We start from the raw sequence: 24,091 nt of genomic DNA on the forward strand, positions 1-24,091 counted from the left end.
TCTGTTCATTTTCATTTATACAAGACAAAAGTCAGAAAGTCATTTGCTGTATATTGTAAAGTGATGTGTTGCCTGGATATCCTGGATGGATGTAAGTTTTTATCCTCCCAGTTTGAAAGCAAAATAAAACTACTAACAGCTAAAATAAAACCAGTTCTATTAAGAATACAGAAAAGATTCAACTGCTTCACATCCATTGTTAAGAAGCAACAAAAAGTGTAATATTAAAGTATATTTGATGCCTCATTATTTACATATAAAATGCAGTGCTTATCTGTCTTACAGGGTGATGTTTTGACTTACCATTCAAATTAACCTTTATGCCTTCTGCCTTTTTCTTTATTGGTGTCTTCACTTGACTCCTTTAAGCTGCCTTTAAACTTGAGGCATTAAGGAACAAACATTTATGTGATGTAGTTTCATTTGACCTCCATAGAATTGCAGCATGGATGAACTGGCACAATCACTCCCAGAGGCCTCCAAGGTGCTACTGCAAAGCAAGTGAATAAAAACCATCAGTAACTAGCAGGGAATTGTAGGACATGCTGCAGTGATCACAGCCTATTTTCCACATCTGACCAATGACATTTCTTCAGTATGGGCTACAGTGTTTGTATGAGTGACCACTTACTTAAAGTTTTGGTTTTTTTTAAAAAAAGTAATTCCATCACTCATGCTGTAAAAATCAGAGGAAAACAACAACAATAACAACCAGTTAATCAAATTAGATAATGGAATTGTGCATGTACTGGGAGCTTGCTAGTATTTATTCTGCCCAGGGAAAGGCCAAAATTTGGAATAATACTGATGAACCACCTCCACTTAATCTTTGTGACCTCCCTGACATCATGGCCCGCAGTTGAGAAATGGCTCTCTAAAGCATCTGGTGGTAGCTTTTGTTAGAACAGGTTATTGCTTTCATCTGGCATGACATCTGGCTTCTGTATTTCAGAAGCGGTGGCTCCTTAGTCACATTTACAGAACATTTAGGCTCTGACTGTGAACAGTATTTAGGCATAAAATCCTTATCCTAATTGATGTCAGTAAGCAACACTGCCTGTGCTTTTGGGAATCCATTCCTTGTGATTTCAGATCTTCCTACAGTAAGTGAGCAAATTTTGACAGGGCTGTAAAGTAAAATTAAACTGATTATTTGCAATATTACTGTGTAATAGTGATCTACATGTGAAAGAAACATTGAATGCGAGAAATTAATGTCCTCTTAGGTGAATTTAAGTTTCTTCAGCTGCTTCTTCATTTCTTTCTTTTTTCAAGATGTACTTCAATTCTACGTTAACGGACTCCTCAAAACTTCTGAAACCACTCTTGGTCTTTGCTTTTATCATCTGTGGAATTATATGTGGTCTGACTCGTATCACCCAGTATAAGAATCATCCAGTTGATGTTTACTGTGGCTTTCTCATAGGAGGAGGAATTGCTCTCTATTTGGTAAATATAATATTCATGTAGTTAAGTTTTAGTAAATAAAACTGATAAGGCTGTAATAAGAGTATTGGTGTTTTTTACAAAAACCTTTCATCATGGTCACATGCCATAATTAAAAATATAGTCAAAATGTGTTGAAGATGATGATGTTAGGGGTAATCACTTTAAAAATAAACAGGAAAAAGCAAATATGTATTTCAATTTAAAGTGCCATAACAGTGCACAAAGTGGTATTTAATCATCTGGCATTGTATACAGAAACAGGTCTAACATTATGTGCTTCATTAAATACTTAAAGATATTAATCTTTTCTACTCCACACTTACAAGCATAATGCAAAAAAAAAATTGGATTAATCGGTATTTGTTGCCAGCCTGAATTTATATTGCCAACATTAGCTTTATCATCTCAAAAAAATGGTTGAATTAATATGCAGCAACTCAGCTGAGTAAATTGCTGAACCTGCAAGAAATCAAAGGCAATATTACACCCTTGTGATTCTTTGGAGCACTTGGGGAAATTATGCAGGGGAAATAGGATGCCCAAGACAGGTTATTCCTATGCTTTTCCTCTGTACTGGACTGAAACAGATGGAGCACCTTGGAAGGGTCCCGTAAGGGAGTATGTAGGATAGGCCTGTTGTATCTGTCAGTAGGAAGCTCATCAAGCATTTGCTTTTGCTTGCTGCTCTCAGTATGTCTCCAACAGGACTGTTGCTGCCCTAGCTGTTCAGCACAGTGTCAACCCAGGTGCCTGTGAGCAATCAGGAACTTCTACTGACAACATTTTTGCTCCAGTCTGGGCAGGTGAACAGAAGAGTCTTAACAGCCAGTGGGATGTTTTTGACCCCCAAGAAGTCAATGATGAATTTTAGTATAATACTAAAATAAGTTCGTATCCTATCCCCCTTTTTTCTGTGATAAGATAATCTAAGGTACATGCAGACGGTCTACAAAGGTGACCGGGAGAAAAATGGCTTTCACAGTGGCAGAAGAAACAGCAAACAGGGTGGATAATAGAAACCTCACGAGCTACTGAAGTCAGTTTCTATGATTGCACTGTGAGCAGAAAAGCACTCTGTTGAGAATATTATTTCAAATGATTAAGCTGTTGTAGGCTCTCATAAATGGAGCTGTTGTTCCCATGTTTGAAATCCACAAACAAGTATGCTCTTTGTTAGGTCTTCTCCATATACTGTTGCGTGACAACATACATCAGAGAGTACATTGTCCTGGCTACTCAGTAGTCAGTAAATCTGCCCTGAAAACTACACACCAATAAGAGGAAGGGGAGAGGAAATAATGTGAAACTACAAATAACTCTGACAGGAGTGTAAAGAACAAGTAACCTAAGTGATTGAGTCAGGCATTTGACCCTTTCATGGAATATTCTCTCTCAGTGGAGTCTTTTTAAAATGACAGCATTTTACAGTGAGTCTGCTGAATAAGAAAATGTTGTATAACTAAATCTTGTTACAGTTCTGCGCAGCTTGGAAAGCAATTGATTTAAAGTTGATAAATTGTTCTGTCATGCAGATACTGTATTACACGGTTATTATGCAGTAGAAAGCGCAGAATCACAGAGCAGAGAACAGCTCAAGCTGTAACAAGATTCAGTAAACCAGAGCAGACAGTAGTGTAGCTGTAAAATAGCTTTGCCTAGAAGACTGCAAACATTTATTTTGTTATTTTCGTAACAAAACATTCTTTCTTCAGCTGTATCTGTTGCTTTATAAAATGAAGAAAACTGAAGGAGGCTAGATGTTTTCCTCAACTATTTATTGCCGTGAACTATGTGCCCTAGTTATCCTATTGAGACTGCTTCATACTTATCTAGATGTACCAGACTGAGGACAGTATTTGGAATAAGGATATACTGATGAGGAAAGGAAAGTGAGCATACCCTGTCAGTTAAGCTGGACTAATTCTATCACTCGATATTTATTTAAAGGCAGAAGAATATAATTAAAAAACCTTAAAATGTCTCTTTTTTCCATAACTGATTGTTGATGCTTCTGTTCAAATATCAGGGCCTGTATGCTGTGGGGAACTTCTTACCAAGTGACGAGAATGTGTTTCACCCAAATTTCCACAGAGAACCTCTAAGGTCTTTGACAGACCTCAGTCAAGATGCCAACAGAATCCTGCCAGGTAAAAATGGTAGCAGCAGTGATGGCATTGTCTCTCACCGTACAGAAAGTATCCTGAATAGAAACCACAGAGATTCAGGGTCTCTGACCAATATCAAGAGAGCAAATGCCGATGTAGAAATAATAACACCGCGAAGCCCAATGGGAAAGGAGAATATGGTTACTTTCAGCAACACTTTGCCACGAGTCAACACACCATCCTTGGAAGATCCAGCAAGACGAAATGCAACAATACACGCATCAATGGATTCTGCCCGTTCCAAACAGCTGCTTTCCCAGTGGAAGAACAAGAATGAAAGTCGAAAGTTGTCACTGCAAGTAATAGAAACTGAATCTGGCCAGTCACCACCAAGGGCTATCGAAATGAGGTCAAGCTCAGAACCCTCCAGAGTGGGTGTAAATGGTGATCATCATGGCCCAACTAGCCAATACCTGAAAATTCAACCTGGCAGCGTACCAGGTTGTAACAACTCAGGTCTTTCTGGTGGGCCAAGAGTCTCTATTCAGTCACGTCCTGGCTCATCCCAGCTAGTGCATATTCCTGAAGAGACTCAGGAGAACGTGAACACATCGCCCAAAAGTAGTTCAGCTAGAGCTAAATGGCTGAAAGCTGCTGAGAAGAGTGTTGCATGTAGAAGCAATAGCCAGCCAAGAATCATGCAAGTAATAGCCATGTCTAAGCAGCAAGGAGTGCTTCAGGGCAGTCCAAAGAGTTCAGAGGGAAGCACAGTCACCTGTACAGGAGCTATCAGATATAAAACCTTGACAGACCATGAGCCAAGTAGCATTGTCAGAGTTGAGGCCCATCCAGAAAATAACAGACCTGTAATTCAGATGCCATCAGAAGGTGAAGGAAGTGGTTCTTGGAAATGGAAGGGTCCTGAAAAGGTCACCCTTCGTCAGACATATGAGCTAAATGATCTTAACAGAGACTCTGAGAGCTGTGACTCCTTAAAAGACAGTTATGGGTCAGGTGACAGGAAAAGGAGCAACATAGATAACACTGACCATCACCATCATGGAATCACTACGATAAGAGTCACGCCAGTGGAGGGAAGTGAGATTGGCTCAGAGACTCTGTCCATTTCTTCTAGCCGGGACTCAACACTTCGAAGAAAAGGTAACATCATTTTAATCCCTGAGAGAGGGAGCAGTCCAGAGAACACCAGAAACATCTTCTATAAAGGCACATCCCCCACACGAGCATACAAGGAATGAGAGGAGACATATCAGCTGGTCCGAACCACCACAAAGTGAACACATCTTGACACAGGTTCTGCTCTCTTTGTTTTGAGCTGATATTTACCTTTGATGTGCCAAATTATTGACCAGCAGCCCAACTGTTGTTGAACACTGCTGATGTGCAATGTGCATGAGCCTGTGGAAAGCATGTGGTGGGAGGAAAAGCACAATGCCAGAACCTAACTAATGTGAAATATTTTCATGCAACTTGTTTCTTCAGACTCAAAACATTTATCTGAGGGTGATGATGTCAATCAAAACAGTGGTCTTGAACATAGACACTCTATTTCCTGAATGTGCCAACTTTTAATTTTATTTATATTTGTGTCCAAAAGCAACTGAATTTTTCACAGCAAAGGCTGTGTCAGTGGTATATATTCACCTTTGCAGAATTTGCACCAAATCTTTAATACAGGATGGTGCTGATGATAACTTTACATGTTTTGAAAAATTGCATACTTATTAGACTCTACAAACACATGACATTGATGTGCAGTTACTTTAAAAGTAATATTGCTAATACTATGATGATGCTGGCTGCATTCATTTAGCGTAGGAAATATTTACAGCTTTGTTATAGTGGATCTGTCACATTCAAAGATTGCAAAGGTTTTGTGTAGTCCTTTAAGATGTCTACTGCAACAAAAAATGTGTGGATGACATTCCATTAAAATGGAATAACTATCTATTTTGAATAGTTTTGCTGCTACTGCTCAACTTTCGTTTAAGAACAGGTGCTACTAATGAAGAGGCTGCTTCTTAGTGGGCTAACTTGTAGAATTGTTTTAAATTATGTTTTTTAAAGGGGTCTTTTAAAGTACTACAAGTAATTGAGATTTTACATTTTTTAAACCTCTTATTCTGTCCTTTAGCAACCCTTCCATTTTTCTATTAGTTTTTAACCATATAATGTGGGACACCAATAACTACAAGATGTGCAAATATGAAAGGTGAGCCATGAGTAAATAAAAATAAATGGCCACTTTCCTGACCAGCTTCCAAGGAGACAGCAATTAATATCATAGCTCACACTTAGAAGCAGTCATTCACCTCACCTCACTAAGCATTAGTGTGCCACAAGAACAATCACAAGTTTCACCCCAATCACCATCATTTAGGGGATTTATGCTTCGCTTTAAAAATGGAATGCCTTGGTATTGCAGAATCACTGAATGAGTGTTGCATTGTGCCACTAACCGTTCACCTCCCTTGAGACACCCTCCAGAGCCTTCTTAAGCATTATATTTTTTCCCACCACTGCCACTTAAGAATATGGAGGGTCTCTGCACCTGAGAGAACATGGATTATTTTAGGAAACTGAGCTTCAAATATAACAAAAGAACTTGCCTGCTAAAAATCTCCATTGCCAAAAATTTTTGAAAGGATAAGCTCTGAAAGGAACAAGCATAGCATGTCCTGGGCATGCTAGAAGAAATGCCTCATTGCATTTGGCTCTGACTTAAATAACTCAAACCATGAAGGAAGCCAGGGGCAGTGCCCACCCAGTGCAGTACCTCATTCTCTCCTAGATTATTTCCACCTGAAAGAGAATTACTGTCAGACACCTCCCAGCTCCCCTGCTAGGAGGGGGAGGGAATGGCTTAGCAGTCCCCTCACTGAATAAGTAGTAGCAGATCAGGTCTGTTTCTCTGGCTTCTTGAGGAGTGTTTTGCTCTAAGTCCTCTTCTGATTTAGGGTATCAGAGAACCAGATACATACTACATAGTCAGAACCTGTCTACAGACTCTACCCCACAGAACTCTGAGGAAAAGCCCACCCTACCCCAGCCAACTAGGAGGTAGAAGGAAGAATCATCCCATCCCAAGAAGATAAATAGCACAACACACACACAGACAAAAAAGGACAAAAAAAACCCCACCAACCCAAAAAACAAAAACCAAAACCACACCACACCAAAAAACACACCAAACACACTCAAAACCAAAACAAAATCCCAAACCCAACCCCAGTCCTAAGTAATTTCAGAAGTATGAGGATGGTGTTTGCTAATCTGTATAGAAGAAGGGATTCAGAGTCAATGGAAAGCTTTATATACCTTCCCAGTTATACAGGTGCTCCAGGCTTAGCTGAGTGCTGTCAGCCAACCCTGTCAAGCAATGCTTCCCTCACCTGCCCATCACCCACTGCTGTGGAAGTGTTGGTCCTTAAGGAAATGACCACACTTTTCCTGCTAGTAATAGAAGATGACCCCATCATACATTTGATGATTGGGAGGAAGTATTCTGCAGGTTACATGTAAGAAGCTAACCAGTAGGGTTGCAGCATATTGTGTATGTTAAAGGCACAGTATGTTGAAGACACACTTTCAGGCACATTAGCTGGGAAGAATAATCACAGATGCCAGGGAAAAAAAAAAAAAAAAAGAGTAATTTTTTAGAAATATGTTCTCAGACTCTCGTATTTACAAGTCAGGATTTGTTTTTTCTTTTTAAAAGGATTAATCTTTAGTTCTTGGTATTTAATATCAAATTTTGTACAAGGTTCCTAGGAATTACAAACACTTGGATTGTCATGAACAAAACCCTTTGGATTTAGTTTAGTCTAGGTACATGATAAAGCAGGTAGGATTAGCTTTAAAGGAATGGGTAAGACACAATCACTGTTGGCCTATCAATGCAGGGAAATAAGATGCAATCATTTGTTAGTTTGTAAGTGCAGGGGAAAAGAACATAAGTAGATGAACCTGATAATAATGGAAAATTGAAATGGAGAATAATGGCAATAAAGTAAAGATTAGAAAATGTTCCCTCTGGCAATTTAGCTGTTTTGGAAACAGCAGGATTCCTAGTGGGAGTGTTTGTTCTTTATTCCTTGGTTTTAGTCAGATATATATTGGCATATGTGTTGCTTTTATTACTCTAAAACTTGCTGCATTATTTCAAGTGCAGTGTGATATTTTTCCTAAGGTTTCCTATTTCTTAACAAAAGGTTTTAAAGCTCTTGTGTAATCATTGAAATTGTGTTCTTTACATAAATATTGATATATTCTTTTTTACTCAAAGTGCCAAAGGCTACTGTTTTTAATAATGGCTTATCAAATTATATTACATTAGAGAGCAGAAATGTAATAATATATACATTGGAACTCAGACCTCTGCATGTATATTTGATAAGGAGCCTTTTGTAAAATTACTCTTTGTTTACATTCCACTGATAACCTTAATTTAAAATTAATCAAATAAATGGACAGGTGACATCTTCTTAGTGTTCTGATTTTCTTACTTGCTAACAGGCACGAATTTCTTTGTTAGGCTGTGCTTTACTGAGAAAAGAAAATACTCAAAAATAAAATATGTTTTTAAATGAGAATTCTCTATATAAAGTATTGTGTTTAATAAAATGTTATGCAATGTTTTCAAATGGAAAAGAATTTGTAAATTGCTATAAATGTATTTTGTTAAATAAGTACAGATCAATGCTACTGTGTGAGTTTATTGTGCTAACATCATGAAAATAAAGATAAAATTCCTCATTGATGTTCAGTCATCTCTGTGGTGAAGCAAAGTCACATTCCCCCCCAAATTATTTTTCAATATTCAGTATCTCATGACACATAAACATGGTCATCAGTGGGAAACTGCAAAACCTTGTGTAGTTGTAAGAAGTTATGAGGAACAGTGTCCAAACAAGCTTGTCTCTATCCAAAAGACATTCTACAAAAAAAAGAAAGCAAGTGAATTGGGAACTTTAGGCTATATGAGGACACATCTGCTAGATCATTCTGCAGGACCAGCTGCATTGCTAAGCTCCTAATGCCTCTAAACCACCTTGCTAGCCTTGGGTAGAGCTGCCAGACACAGTGAGGCCCACCTTGGATTTGTGAATGAGAACAGGGCAGATGTCAGGAGCAAACCTGAGAGGAAGGGCTCTCCCCAGGGGAAGAAGTTAGGATGCAGGAGTCATCAGGTAACATATACCCTTTGCTGGCAACAGCGAAAAATATTACGCGTAGCAGTGCGCTGTCGAAAACACAGTCTTATCTAGAAGCCACACAGGGTATGTAACAGCAAACACGGTCTCCAAGCCTGTCTTGAAACACCCTGAAACAGGGCGACAGCAGGGCCTTAAGTGCCTGGGGTGGAAGGCACTGCTGTAGCTGAGGCACGCACGGACATTGCCAACGGCACAATAAGGACCACAGGGACTACCAGGGCCCCTGCCATACACGGCAGCAAAGCATACTGACTCTAAGAAGCTTTCCCACGTGTGCCTGGGCCTTTGTGCAGCCTGCCACTTTGTAGTTGCGTGTCCTTCTAGCAGGTGACCTGCCTCGGTGGGGTGGTGGAGGGGCTGGGCAGCTGATGGCACTGCTGGCTCCAGCCAGGCACTGCACTGCTGAGTGGTACAACAAGGTCATACACGTGCCATGCTCCCAGCGAAGGCATGCTGGGGTTGACTGGTGTCACCCCAAGCTGTGGTGCAGATCTGGGTCACTTGGCAATCCCTGTCTCAGGACTTTCATGACAATTTAAGATGGGGGCCCTCGGGCAAAAGCGAATAGGAAAACAGTATGTTGTGTCTCAGAGAAAGGGAAGCGTATGTACAGTTGTGAAGTTCAGTCCCTCTGTGGTGACTGAAGGAGCTCTGCTTGTGGCTGGGCCTGGAGGATGTCCTGACCCCACTGCATGAGTAGCCAGTTTCAGGAGAGGCCTCTCCTTGGCCAGCAGCAGATGCTGGTGTGGCAGCAGGTTATCATTACAGCAGACGACTGCCTTGAATGAGGCCGTGTGAAGCATGAGGGCTGGGGACTAAGGTTATGGTGTCCCACCCTCTAGGGCACGTATTGGTAGCCTGGGAAAGCTACAGGCAGCAATGGCCTAGGTACGGCTCAGAGAGACCCTAGGAAGGAGTGCAAGAGACTAAAACAGATCCTGCTAGGGTATGACTGCTGAAAGCTGACATCTAATACAAATCTGATGAGTTCTCCTCTGGGAACGGCCCCTTTCATGACTACAAATGGGCCTAGACAATTATTCCAAACATTTTAAAAGGTGCATTTTAAACATCTAGTTTAAAGTTAGGTTAAAGTTAGGCTAAAAATGAAGTCGCCCTCTGAAGGGTACCTTTGATGTAGAGATTATGCTGTAAAAGTTGTTCTAAAATGAGAAATTACCTCTACTGACAAACCTTGTCTTATTCTCTTAGACCATTCTGGCTACAGCAACACTGTCACTAAAGTAAGATCCAGATTGATGACTGTATCTACTCATGCAAAGGAGTTTTCAAAGGTATGAGTGATTAAACTGAAACTTAAATCTATTTTGTGCTGGATTTTAAAAGAGTTTCAGAGTTCTTGGTATTAGAAGCCACATAAGACAAGATTGTACCGTAATCTGTTTGGTATAGATTTATGAAGACCTTTTATATGATAGATCAGTGCACAGCTAATTTAGCAGGAATGTTTTAAAGGCATTACAACCCTGGTTCATAAAATCATAAATAAAATGTCTTCACAAACCTTATATCACAGATTGTATCAAGCATTGGACAAAACTAACAAGTGTCTACATACTGCACATTCAAAATGAAAGTAAGGGAACTCCAGCTGCATACATGTGCATACACACACACACATAACACAGAGTTAACGTGTTCAAGACAGGCTTTAGAAAGAGAAAGGTAAACAGATAATTTAAACCAAGGAACAAATTGTGGCAAGGCTGCAAATACTGTCTCTAAAATTTTTCTGCTTTGCCAGCAGTAATCTCTTCAAGGTATTCCAAATATGCATAAAGACATCATTTGGTTATACCTCCCATAGAAGAAATCTGTTCCTCCAGTGGTTTGCCATAAAGGATAATAGGAAACTTGCACATTCCATGGCTTTGCCAGCATAGCCCTGCTAAAAAAAAAGAGCTAAGATGAGAAGTCATCCAGAACTCAAGCAAGTCTGCTCAGACATAGAAAGCACCTCTTATGTTTGAGTAAGAAAAAAAAAAACAAACAACTTTTTTTCTTTTTTTTCTCCCCCCACTGAAAAATCTCCCTACCTTCAAAGGCCAACTGTCATTCAGCTTTTTCGAACTGTATTACTTTTCCAGTGATGCTCAGAGAGAAATGAGAGTCATGGGGATTTGTGGATCTGTTAAGTCTCTGCAGCTACTAAATGATGCATAAGGGAAAGCTCTGCTCTCTCACCAAATCATTCAGAGGAGACTGGAGCATATCTGGGTGCAATGTGATCAACAGAATTTGATTCTTTTCCTATTTCTGTTCCTGCTTCAAACTGAGCTTGTTGATTACAATGCCTGTTCCTAGACTGTACTGGGGCCAGAAAACTAGCTCTGCTGAGAGAATAACATCACACAATTGGGAGCAATAGCTTTGCTATTTTTACCTGTAAAGTATATGACAATATAATAAATGCTTTGCAAATAAGTCGTATTTGAATTTTCCCTAAAACTAGCTATAATGTTTTTTCAATTAGTACAGCCTATGTTTATCAAGGTCTTCAATATGCATTCTTTTGATGTTCTTTCATATACGTATTTATGTGATGTTCACTGCCTGAGCTACATAATTCACCCTGAGGGCCAGTCACCCTGGAGCTTGTTTGCTTTTGACCAGAAGAGGTGTGGATACACTTAGCAGAGTGCCAGGTGTACGCTTTTTTTAGCAGAGCATCATGAGGGGCTGAAAATCTGTTCCCAGGCCCAAAAGAAATATTAGCTAAAACCTTTTTCACCGTACCAGTTGCAGTCTCCTCTGGTACTTCTTATCTTTCTGTATAGCCTGAGACAATTATCTTCACTCTTATCGGAGAGGAGAGTTTTCACAGAATTGGTTCCAGCAACCTATATCTCCCAACACTGAGAGTGCGCCAGCCTGGCAGGGGAATAGTTGTAGGCTTTGGCCACTTCTAGGTTTTAGTTTCCTGAGAGCTACCATGGGTTTGATGCCAAATTAATGCCTTGGTTACTACCAGTGACAACGAGGTTTCCACCTTTTAATAATGAGCAGAAAAATGGAAGAGAAGCATGTGGTTTAAATGATCAGAACAGCTAAGACTTTATATATCACATTCTGCTTGGTAATACAAAACAAAAATGCTGTGAGCTCTGTATGCCTAACAGATTGCAGACTTGTCTAATCTGCTAAACCAAGGCAGACCATTGGAAGAGGTTTCTCAAAATGCTTTCATTTTTAATGAGATTTATGAAAAAGTCCTCCTTTCACTAACCTTTTTTATGATGCAACTAGAAGAATTCAGTTACAAGTTAGCAAAAAAAAAATCTTATAACTTACCCAAGAAAAGAAAATGAGTCAGGAGAAAGTTCTAACGATGAGCCAGGAGAAAGTTTAAGGTGCTTTCCAAAATGGAAGATTAAGCAGCACTTAACAAAGTACAAAATCATAATTTGTAAATTTGTACATGATGTTTATCAAGTGGAGTAGGCAGATAATTAGTACAATCAGTGCTTTCTTAATCCCTCTTCAATTATTCATCAAATAATTGAAGACTGGGTCACTGTAAAACAATTAATTTCCTCCATAGTTAAGACTGAAAATGTGCCTAGTTTATAAAGCCCCCCGAACTCTTGTCATTGGGAGGGGGCAGGGGAGGAACCAAAGGAACTGATGAGAGCATATTTTAACTGTGAAGTGATACAAAAGCTATATGAATACTTTATGAGACTCAAGATTAAAAATTTGGAAAATTACAACAAGGAAAAAGAGTAGCTCATTCAACACTGGACATGGAACTAACACAACTGAAATACTTCAGAATTCACGAACGAGCATATTGCCAGGTCAAGCTCACAGAGTGGATTTTTAGCAAGGATAGTGAGTTGGGCAGTAGCAGTTGTGTGCCACTAAGCAGTGTTAGACTGTATAAATGGCTTGTTATAAAGAAAAACCTGGGGAGAGATATGGCAAGGTATCTGCTGCCATAGAAACAAATGTAGCTGCTAGATATACTGCATCATTGCTACGCTAAGGACAAACCATGGATCAGCAGTGTACCACGAGCTGCATCTAACTTGTTTTGTTCAATAAGAATTTAAAATCTGAAACAGATACATGATGATCATTATATAAAATACAACATAGCTGCACAGACTTGGCATACTTTCTAACAGGACTTAATAACTAGTGGAAAACAGGAGATGAAAAACTAAAAAATTAAGGATTAAATATCATTCAGAAGCTTTAATCTGATGTCCAGAGTGCTTTGTATCCTCAGAAAAATGAAAAAAAGCTACAGTGCCTGATCCTTCATTTCTTATCCAGGCAATACCCCTATAGCAGTTACAGGGTGGTTTACTTGTGCAGTTTTTGTACCTATTTTGAACGGAATGAAGTTCAAATTCCATATTCCTAATGCAAGACCATCTCTCCTATTCCAATGGATGGTACTTTCTTGTACATAAGGAATCCACCTGCCAGAACCATACACTACAACACTGCACATCTCATCTTCTATTATAGCCAGTCTTGCACCAGTCTTTACAAGACTTACCAGCCTGTTTCACCTAAAGTGCAGCTGCTTTATGTGGAATCAATGAACTCTTTGAACAAATAAAAATAAGCCACTGTCTAAATCACTGCAGAAACTGGACTTTAAAGTTTAATTTTAGAAAAAATGATAATGACAACAGTTCAAGGCTGAAATGTTATTTCTGTATAGTCAGTATCTCATTATTCATGATTTTATAGTGAAGTGCAAATATATTTCTGCTTTAAAATTATAGCACCATGCAGCATTAGATTATCCAGAGAGAGTTTAGCATTGATGTATAGCTGATACATTGAATTCTGAGACCACCTGATTCTCACTTCCTTAAAAGGATTTGACTACATGAAACAAATTAGTAGTACAATAACTTACAGGGAGAGATGTATTATCTGTTATGTGCATTATATTCAGGGCACAAAGATGACATTTGGTAGATGTTATAATGTCCTGCAACTGTGTTAATCTTTACTGAGTGCTGCCAGTTCCTCGTAGAATTCTGATGATATCACTTAAATGGGAAAAAAATGATATGTTTGAAAATTATTCAGTTCTGCTCTCTTCTGTGAGACCAAAATAAGGTGATCCATTTAAATGCACTCCTACATGGATTTCACTGCATAATGGTACTCAGTGGCAGCAGCTTACACAATAATGCTGCTTTGTATTAAAAAGCATGAATTGACCTTATGTAAGCTGCAGTAACTGTTTCCTGCATTAATGAAAAGATCTTTCATCTTTCCAGAACAGGAAATTAAATTGAATTAAGAAGCTATTAATCCAGAAGTTCAGATATTTGCAATGTTTACACATCTCTGGTACCAATACCATAGAAAAACCTATACAAGCAGAAGCCTCTGGATATGAATATCACAGATCTATCACGTTAAGCATAAAAGTGTTGAAAGTACTTTCAGTCTATGTCTTTTTAAGAAGACATATACTTTCCAAATATGGAATCAATACACATTTTCAGATGTTTTGCTGAGCATCCAGTTGATTCTGGTGACTCTTCACCTTGCTGAGAAAAGGACTGCCTTTTGGCTTAGTGGTGTTGGTCTCTGGGAACATATTATGCCACATTGCTGGTGACTATATTGTCTCTCCACTGAAGACAAAGTTCAAGTCTATGACTCTTCTGCTCCTAACTGCCTGAAAGGAGTCTTAAGAAAGAAAACTCTTCCATTTGGGTGGCCTTGTTTTTACCCCTTGAGAGTGCATGGTATATAACAGAGTAATGAGTGCTAATTAAGAAGATGAGACAAAAGGACAGAAGGTGTGTATACTGTATGCTGTTTCTTTTCAAACTGTCATCTACATCACCTTAAAAGAAAAAAAGGATGTAGTGGCTCTTGGGGCAGTGAAGACCCAGTTATAATGAACAAGATCCTTTAACTATCATACTGGATGTTAAAAATCTCTGCAACTCTGTATGTTAGCTAACATAATCACTCTGTTTTCAGGATCTGAATTCCACTGAATTGACTGGAACCAGATAAATCTGGGGAAAATGTATACTGTCAATTCAACCCAAGATTAAATAACCTCATATGCTGAAATCTGACAGGGAATCTTCTAGCTGCTGCTACCACTTACAGCTCTGCCCAAGTAAGCAATCCTGACATGACATAAAGTCAAAATATGGCACACACATGGACACATATATGATTGATGGGTGGATTAAATTAATTTCTAAAAGATGAAAAAAATAAAAAGAAACATTCCCTTGAAATGATCAGAATTATTTGATAACTGCCAGTAAGAAACCAGATGGACTATCCTTAGTATGACTATGTAGAACATGTGGCTTAACACAGGCTCAGTGCAGCCCCGGCTCTCCTTTTTCCAGCATAAGTTGTCTGTGTGAGTGTTTGGTCTTTGAAAATTGCTAGCAATAAGAACCTGGGAAATGACAAACCTGGGCTAGTAGTAGCAGGGGTCAGTAACTAACCAGCATGGAAATTGCTGACAAGCAACAGGACAAGGACAACAGGGGAAGACAACGAGGTCTGGAAACCTTTGCTGTCTCCAGTTTCTTCCATTTTCCTTTAATGCTTTTAGAAAAGTGGAAATCCAGGTATTTTTTAAATTTTATACTATCTAGCACTCCTCACCAGAGCACTGATGCCATGTCCTAGTACCCTCCCTTCTTTTCTCACAAAAACTACAACTCCATACAGTAGGTTGTGTTTACCTATTTCTTCCTTTCACCTTATCATTACTTTTCTTTTTCCTTAGATTGCACATGTTCTGGGAAGCACAATCTCTCCTGGTGTTTGTCATTACACAGTGAGAAAGATGGTGATTGTAACCTATATAGATGGCCATAATATATATGTCAAAAAGTGACCCTAGAGGCTAATCTCTGCCAAGCATTTATGTCTAGCAGTCAGGACAGCAGGGAAGGTACTGCGTAACCCAACACAAACTGCTATACCACAGCCCATTGAGGCAGTATTGGGCCCTACTGTATTGGCAGTATGAATCACTGGCAGCATTATGCCCCTTTGTCTACAGAAACAAAAGCTGACACACACTCTTCTGGCAGGCTGATACTGCTTCAAGGTACCTATTTTTAATGCTCTCCATTCCTTCTCTCCCTACTAAGAAAGGACAAAAAGATTCTACGGAAGGGATGTGCAAATAAGTGCGGTATCATCACATGTAGCTTTCAAAACAGGAGAGTGTCTTCCAAAGCAGATCAAATAATCAACATTAACAAAACCATCAATGCAAGCAGGGGCTAATTATTAAGCCACACTAACAAATGAAAGCAGCAGCATTTCAGCTCTCCCCTTAGTGTTAAAATTCAGAACCTTGACATGAGAAATGTTCTAGCTGGAACTTAGCAAATGTCCTAACCCTCTCCCTCACCAATCTGTCTTTCCTGCCCGTCAAATCCAATTGACTGACAGGCAATTTGTATGAGCCTTTATACTATGTAAGCTCCAGTAATTCCTTCTTTTAGAAAGCCTTTCATTCCTGCTCTCTGTAAGAGGCAAAAAAAATGTGTCTCTGTGAAGGGAAAAAGTAGATTTGGCAGAAAGCAACCCATCAACTCCCATTAGCACTACTCTTGGGTATGGCAGCTGGGGTGGGCCAATGGCCATAACTAGCCACTTTCTCATCATTTTACTTAACTTCTCGAGAGATAGTGATGACATCTTACTGGCCCAATTAGCATCTAAGTCTTGTCAGACTATCTTATCTCAGACTTAGTCAAGATTGTTTGGACAGATGAGGGTACGGAGCTAAAAAATACTGAGAATGACACATTTTATGACATGAATTGGTCATTTCTTCAAGGAAAAGGAAGGATTATGTCTCTCTTACCATTTCCCTAGCAACAGAGAAAATGAGGGGTTCTTTTTCGTTTATAGAAGAGCCTTGATTTCAGGATTGCCGGAAAATAGAAGCATCTGCTTGTAACCAAGGCATCTTCTGAATAGCACAGGACTTTCAGTTAAAACCCTAAGAGCTTTTTAGACCTTATGTCATATTATGGCAATTATTTCAGATAAAAGGAAATTACAAAGCCTGAGGTATGGGAAGGCTTTCATCACACCATGTAGTGCTCATATTATAATCTCTCCCTAGGAGAAAACTTGCTTGACAAATACTATAAATAGGAGCCTACATAAGAGGATAAATAATTATTCATCTGCTGATAAATTCTGACAGATCATCTTTCCTGTGCAACTTGAGTGAAAGACATAATCAGAAAGTCCTTGAACTGTTAATGGGCAAATAGCACTCTAAATTCAAACTACCTTGAAAAACAGTGAAAGCTTTAAAATGTTAATTTACATTTTTCTCTTTGTCAGTGAGGTAGCATCACTGAACACTAAGCATCATATTGACATAGGACTGTGGGTTTTTTGTTTGTTTGCATGGGGTTTTTTACTTTTTCACCCTATTAATATTTAGTAGAGTTATTTTCATTCCCACTAAATTCAGCCTAAGTTCTCAAGCATTGCTTTTTGTCAGGGAGGCTAGCCACTCTCTCAGTTGAGAGATAGAGTTAAAATGAATCATAATTAATTCATTAAATCAATATATGAAAACAAAAATTTCTTAGCAACTGCTACACTTGTTCTTTTAGTCAGGGTCATTGTGTCGATTTCAAATGGGCAAGCAGGTAATATCGGAGAAAAAAGCAAAAAAAATTCTGCAACCTCCAACTATAATGCCATTATGTAATGATTGCTGGAGTCTCCAAACTAAGAATTTCAGCTAGTCTTGTTCCTTATAGAGACTGAAGAAATTTTTAGGCAAGGCACTTGGATGACTATACAAGTATATGTCATTAAAAGGAACCTAGAAATGGAAACACGTACAATCTCCACAGCTTCTTTACTTCTGTCCTGCCAGTTTGCAGGGAGAGAAGGTGACTAGTGCAGAAGATGAATAAGAGAAATATTTCTCTTTTTCCGCCAGTCCAATTATTTTTAGAATCGCTGTGTTGCTGACAGTTTGGGGCCTGCTATGATAGCAGATCTGAAAAATCAGAATAACACACCTCTAGCTTACAAAAGGATAATGATTTTTAAGAGATTTAAAAATACATGAATGCATAACAACCTGTCTTCCAAAAATGTTCCACTGAAGCCATGGCAAAAAAAAAAAGTAATAAAGGTTTTAACCATGTGATATGGCCACATTTTTCAGATATTTATAGATATTTTGTGGAACAGCTTAGGGGTTTTTTTTCTTCCATTTTTTCCCATGAAATGAAACATTTAAAATAAAATTATAATTTTGAATATAGTTCATATTCAAAATGAACCCTCCATGCCAGATCTCTGAAGAATAATGATGCTAAAAATAAAACGTTACCAGGGAAACTGAATGGAACAGAAATTAGCAATAGGGCCTGATCTAAAGCCACTGAAATAAATGGGAACAGGATCAAACTACACTGAAGAAAATAAATCTGTGTTCCAGAATTTCCTTCTTTCACATCTTAGTGGCTTCTGTTCCATGTTTGTGAAGAAATCAGTTTGAGCTGAAATAATACATAACCTGTCAATAGAATACAGGTTCCTAAGATTCACTGTGCTGGCTACTGTGAATTCATCAACAGGAGCTTTTGCATGGGCATTTTTAAGAGGACTCTGGCCCATTTTTGCTCCCTTGTCCTTTAAGGCCACAGACAAGAAACAGGCAATAGACCTCAATCGAGGAAATACTAGAAAAGAGCAGAGAAGGAGACAATACAGCTGACTGCACGGGAAACCTGCAAGGCACATCTTAGCCTGGACTTTGCCTTGTGGAAGAAACGTGATGACAGGTGGCAGGCATAGGTGACGTGGCATCCGAGAATGACAAAGGAGAATACATAGCTGGCTGATGGAGAAAAGGGGCCAACTGGCTGGATAACTGGCTCAGCAAGAACGCAGAAAAGGAAGTTACTTCATGGGAAGGAGGAATGAGAGTGAAGTTCAAGTTCCAGCGCTCAGGATGAGGCAGACACTGCAAAGGAAATTTGGTTGTAAAATGGTCTGGGTTTCCACATAAGTATAAAGAAAGCAACAAGGATAAAAAGGCAAACTGGCTCAATTTGCTCTCAGAACTAACAGGTATTGTCCTTGAGAACATTATTTACCAACTTTATTTTTGTGCCATTGACAGTTGCTGTTATTAATTACTTGAATAATACTTCCTGGTCCTGGGGCCATAGGCCATAACTCTGCTTTTTTGGAGAGGGAGAACATGAAAAATGGGGAAAATCCCATTGAATAAAATCCACCTCACTTTGTTCCATCAGTAACAGAAAGGCACAGCTGAATGCTGATGCTCTCAGGACCACCAAAACTGTATTGTTACAGCACTAGGCCAAACATACAGATCTCATGCAAAAGAAGTGTCTTTTGTTAAAATCCCCATCATTGTCTTATGACAAAGACAAAAGCCCAGATGCAATCTTCATACAGGAACCACTCCACTAGCAGCTCAACAGACCAAATATTTGTACATGCAAGTAACATTATTGCAATCCATGGGAATTCTTATATAATTATGCCCACACTAACGTGATCAAGATTCTGTAATTTCACTCCTGACAGAGACCTGCTCTTGGATGCTATATTACTGCCTATAACTGGTTAGTTCTGTCTTTTTCTTCAGTACTAGTTTTTGTAGTGTCATTTTGTTTTCCAGTGCTAAGAGTTTCTTACCAAGTCTGGTTTAACAATTCTTTCTTCCAGCAATATAGAAAATCTGAGAGTACCTTTTTTCACTACAGCTGATGAGGCTACTCTCTACATTCTTTCATGTAAATTTCTTAATTTACTAGCAGGGTAGTGGGGAAGGAGAGACAGGAAAAAAATCCTGTTAAGCAATTCAGCATTTCCTATTAAATCAAGAATGAGGTAGATTCTGCTCTTGTTTACATTGATACAATCACACTGACGTGTAGAGGGCTTTGTACAGGCAAAGGCAGAGGAATACTTCAGCCATAAGTGTATTACTGTTAAAGTGACAAGCATGATTTTGCCAAAGTAGTCTGCCTGAGGACTTGTAGAGGAGTTAAATCACCTCTCTCTTCAGTGAAGAGAGAGGCAGGTACACAATTATTTCTTAAATACAGTTTCAAACTCAAAACCGGACTTATTTCATGTAGATTTGCAGTAAGGTTTAATTTAAAGTGAGGGAGAATGTTGACATCTACGAAGCTGAAATAGATTTCCGACCCGTTTCTTCATAAGCAGCTCAAAGGCTGGTTTATCTCTGTGTTCCAAATTCCCCATTCCAAAGCCAATCTCCCATTTAGGAGTCAGGCCTGGACTTCCGTATAAGGTCATTGCAATTATTGCAATTACAACCCTGCAACAGCAAAAGCTTTACTCTGTTAGTATCTCTGGTTATAAACCAAAACCAAAACACAGCTCCTGGCATAGCTTTTTTCAACTGTCTGAATGTCCTCATACAGGGAGGTGAACAGGACTCAATATCTGCTTAGCGCCAACTGGCTACAAGAGGTCCCCAAGCCTGGCCTGCACTGCGCTGATTTCCCCCTTAGCGTAAGAGCTAACAACTTGAGTCAGTTTTACATAACTAAAATTTCATCTGTTCTTTCACTTATATTAGCAACTCTTCCATCTTATGTTTCTAAACTCCTTCTGAGAAAGTCAAAAGGTGGAAAATTATTTAGGATACATTTCATTAACAGTCTAGATACTCTAATTTCAGCATACAGATACAGACATTCATAAGGAGTATAGAGTCACCTACCACAAAGTAAAAAAACCCAAACTTCTCTATTTCTGAATAGGTTAGTCTGCTGCTATAAAATAGCCGATTAACTGTTTTCAGACAGAAGACATTACTTCAGGATTTAAATTATTTACAGAGAAGTACAACGACTTGACATCTACATCCCACGTTTGCTAATTTTAGCAGAAATCTCAAGCTTATTTCCTCACTTCACCCACGACTTCACTGTGGTATTGGTATCAGACATCTCTGCCACAATATCCATTCCTACTCAGTGATGGCAGAAAGGCTCCCCTATTTGCACTGTTGGTCCCCAACTGAAGAAATCTTAATGTCTACATCCGCCTTCAAAAGAGTGAAAGCTTAATACTTACCAAAGTAACTACCTGAATACCTGTCTGCCCTTGAGGATCACAGTGTAAAAGTCCTCTGCATCCCTAGACTTGTTGTAGATAAACCCTAGAAACAAAAACACCAAAGAAAATCTGTACTGTCTTTGACACTGACAGCTTCACACAAATCAAGCCTGTCTGAACTCACAGAGGGCACACAGCCTGATAGGAGCACACTGCCACATATGAAAGCAGGCAAATTCCACATAGCAATGTCTATAGCACATTGCATCTTCAAAGCACTGGTGTAGCATAATTATTTGATCCTTGCAGTACAGTGGTGAGCTAAAAAAGGATCATTATATCACTATGTACATAATATATACATAATAAACGGGAAGAGTGAGCTATGAGGCTTGCTATGTTTACAGGGTCTTAGACCTCTGATCATTTAGTTTCTCTTCTGCAGTTCAGAGGCTTACCTCTCACACAGGTATAACGTAGGCTGTACTTGGTATAAAAGTTAAAAAAAAATCCTGTACGACTGGCCACACAGTGGCTTCCTGCCACTGAACCCCACACTCTCTTATTTCCTCACCATTTAGGAACTTAGTGCCATGCTTTTTCAAGCCATTACTCATCAACTTAATGGTGGTTTTCACTCTCCCAATAAAAAAAAAAAAAGGAGATGCAGAACTAACCACAGCAGATCATCAGGTAACACTGAAAAGCTTTAGGGAGTTTATCTAATTCAGAGTTCTGAATTCTGCTGGAGAAGTTGCTATAACCTGCTATACAGAGAACAGCAGCTTTAACTGGCAGTGCAGAAAGATATTGGCACATGACAAAAGTTTAAAGTAGCAAACTCAGTGCAACCTTTTCTGCAAAGAAATTTTCCTTTTTGATGAAAATTCTAAAATTAATAGCTCCTTTCACCTAAAACAATCATTAAAATATAAGGCGGTAAAAAAAAAGTGAACTGGGCAGAAACTTCTGGACTTAGCCTCATCCCCTTCTTTTCACTACCCAATCCTCCTGTGACACTTGCAAGAAATCTTCCAGCTTAAAGCCCTAGATTGGGACGGAGGAGAAAAAAAAAACAACAAAAAACCAAACAAATGAGAAAAAACCCTGTAGGAACACAGGTTTGAGGGAAAGCTGTAGGTCTTCAAGTCTAGGTTGGCTGCAAAAGCAAACACCCATGACATAAATGTCTAGTTTTGGCATTTATGGTATAGAAAAATTAAATGAAATACATTCAACATTACGCAGTGAGACACAATAAATATGAGAGAATGAGCACCGAGGTATAGTATGACAAGAAGCAGCAGCATCTGAGGCATCAGAGGAATAGAGACTAATTTCCCATTCATGTAACTATAACATATAGATGCATCACAGGGCCAGTATTTTGGCATTGCTCATTAGCATTGCTGAACTCTCCAGGGTTACCTGCATTTGATTTGTCTGTGTCAAGGCTTACATTTGCACTTGGGTTTGCTTGTGAGCCATGAAACTCTGACCCTGCAGCTGGATTTCCACCAGAGGAACTCTGTGCATAGACAGGAACCCTGCAATGGCACAGAAACTTTGTCATAAAGATCCCTTTGCAGTTAAGTCCTTAAATTCTGAGCAAGTATGAGCAGAGTCTGTCTTATTTTGCCTTATCAAGACTTCTAGGGGTTACTGTAGCATAGATATCTACTAAGCAGTAATAATTATTATGCTATTATGTTTTTATTCTACTTCTCTTGGGTTATGCTTATTGAAGTCAGCTGCACTATTTCTATTTTCAACTTTCTTGAAGCTTTTAAAGATGTCACTACATTATAAAGAAAGGAATCTTAATTCTCTTTCATGCATAAAGTACTCGGGTTTTTAAATTAGACACAATGAAGAAATTGTCAGCTGGAAAACAAAACTAGCTGTCATTTCTATCAGATGGAATTTAGCAATTACTAAAGCAAATACACAAGAAAAAACTTATAACATTAAAATCCAGAAGTACAAAATGTTTATTCCTCTTGCCCAAGTCACCTTACATTGGTCAAGTAGGAGGGTAGGAGTCTGCTCTTTTAAAAACATGATCTCACTCTTACGCGTCCGGGTTTGACTCATGATTCATGAAAATTTGGCTGTGCTAAATCAACACCAACCATTCCAGCTGTAAGAATGAAGCCATGAGGAGTACTGAGAGATTGTGTGGAAATCCTCAAATCTCAAAATGTAAGTAGGTAAATCAGTATGAAAGAAGATCTGATTCAAAGTCCAGTGAAGTCAAAGGAAACAGCTTTTGAGAGGAATTTTGGATAAAGCTGTGTGAACTCAAGAAACCGGTTAGCTCAGTGATATTTTTGTCATCATGAATTGTTTGAATAGGAACCCAAATTAATTCTATACAATTATTGAGTGTCTGTATTTGCATTGTTGCAAACCTACACTTCTCATAGTGGCTTTGAGTTCTCAAGCTATGCTTGTCACTCAGTCACAAAAGTCTGAGAGTCCCCATCAGAACATCAGACACTGTTATGAATTAGTCAGTGAAGTATCTACCACTGAACATTACAAATCCCATTGTGTTCTAAAGACTGGCTTGCATTAAAGCACCTCCACCATAGTCAGAGGGTGGGTTCAGCCAAGCAGCAACAAGGCTGAGAGCATGATGACTGCTATAAAAATGAAAACCCCATCTCATAGCTTGTTTCCATAGTCATCACTGAGGAATATTATTCAGGGATTGGAGTCCTCTGTTGTTCCTCCTCCCATTCTTCTCCATGACTCCTTTTAGAAGATGTTGGGAAAAGCAGAAATATATATTTCAGTGCAAATATTTGCTCAAGGGCATTGACCTCAACAGATTTGTTCAACACATGATGAAGTCTGTACACAGGTATGGGGGCCAGAGCTAGGTTAATGCTAGCTCAGACATGCGTATCCATACTGTTATTAGACTATCCAGTTATAGTGTGGACATACTGATAGCTTTATTAAAAAAATCCTCACCCTTAGTCTGGAAATCTCTACTTGTTCAAAATAAAGGTATTCAAGTAGCAGTCTATCTGACACCAATAAATACAGTATGAGTCGAAATCAAAGAACTGTCCCCCCTCTTGCATTTATAACCCTACTTGTATTTATAACCTCCTCCTCCCTGCTACATAACTTGCTTTTTTCCTTCCTTACTGTAATAAGAAGCAATGCTAACCTCTCTAAATCCATGGATTAAACCAG

The 24,091-nt window shown here is 38.9% G+C and overlaps 1 protein-coding gene and 1 long non-coding RNA gene across 3 annotated transcripts in view; one reads left to right on the forward strand and one right to left on the reverse strand.

Moving 5' to 3' along the window:
• The window catches only part of PLPPR4 (phospholipid phosphatase related 4), a 30,967-nt gene extending 26,154 nt beyond the window's left edge, over positions 1-4,813 (forward strand). Inside the window, exons 6-7 of one of the 2 annotated variants that reach the window (XM_072867695.1) lie at positions 1,276-1,449; positions 3,476-4,813. In XM_072867695.1, coding sequence (XP_072723796.1) covers positions 1,276-1,449; positions 3,476-4,813 — 1,512 coding nt within the window. The remainder of the gene's footprint in view (positions 1-1,275; positions 1,450-3,475) is intronic. The other variant, XM_072867696.1, reaches the window with a different exon arrangement.
• Positions 470-22,376, reverse strand: LOC140654433 (uncharacterized). The gene is made up of 3 exons (XR_012043418.1): positions 22,344-22,376; positions 20,903-20,987; positions 470-490 (listed from the first exon to the last, which is right to left on the reverse strand). It is a non-coding gene; the product is annotated as an uncharacterized lncRNA (long non-coding RNA).
• Between the last annotated feature and the right edge of the window lie 1,715 nt (positions 22,377-24,091).

The sequence above is a fragment of the Ciconia boyciana genome, chromosome 7 (genome assembly GCF_034638445.1).
Source record: "Ciconia boyciana chromosome 7, ASM3463844v1, whole genome shotgun sequence".
Taxonomy (NCBI): Eukaryota; Metazoa; Chordata; class Aves; order Ciconiiformes; family Ciconiidae; genus Ciconia; species Ciconia boyciana.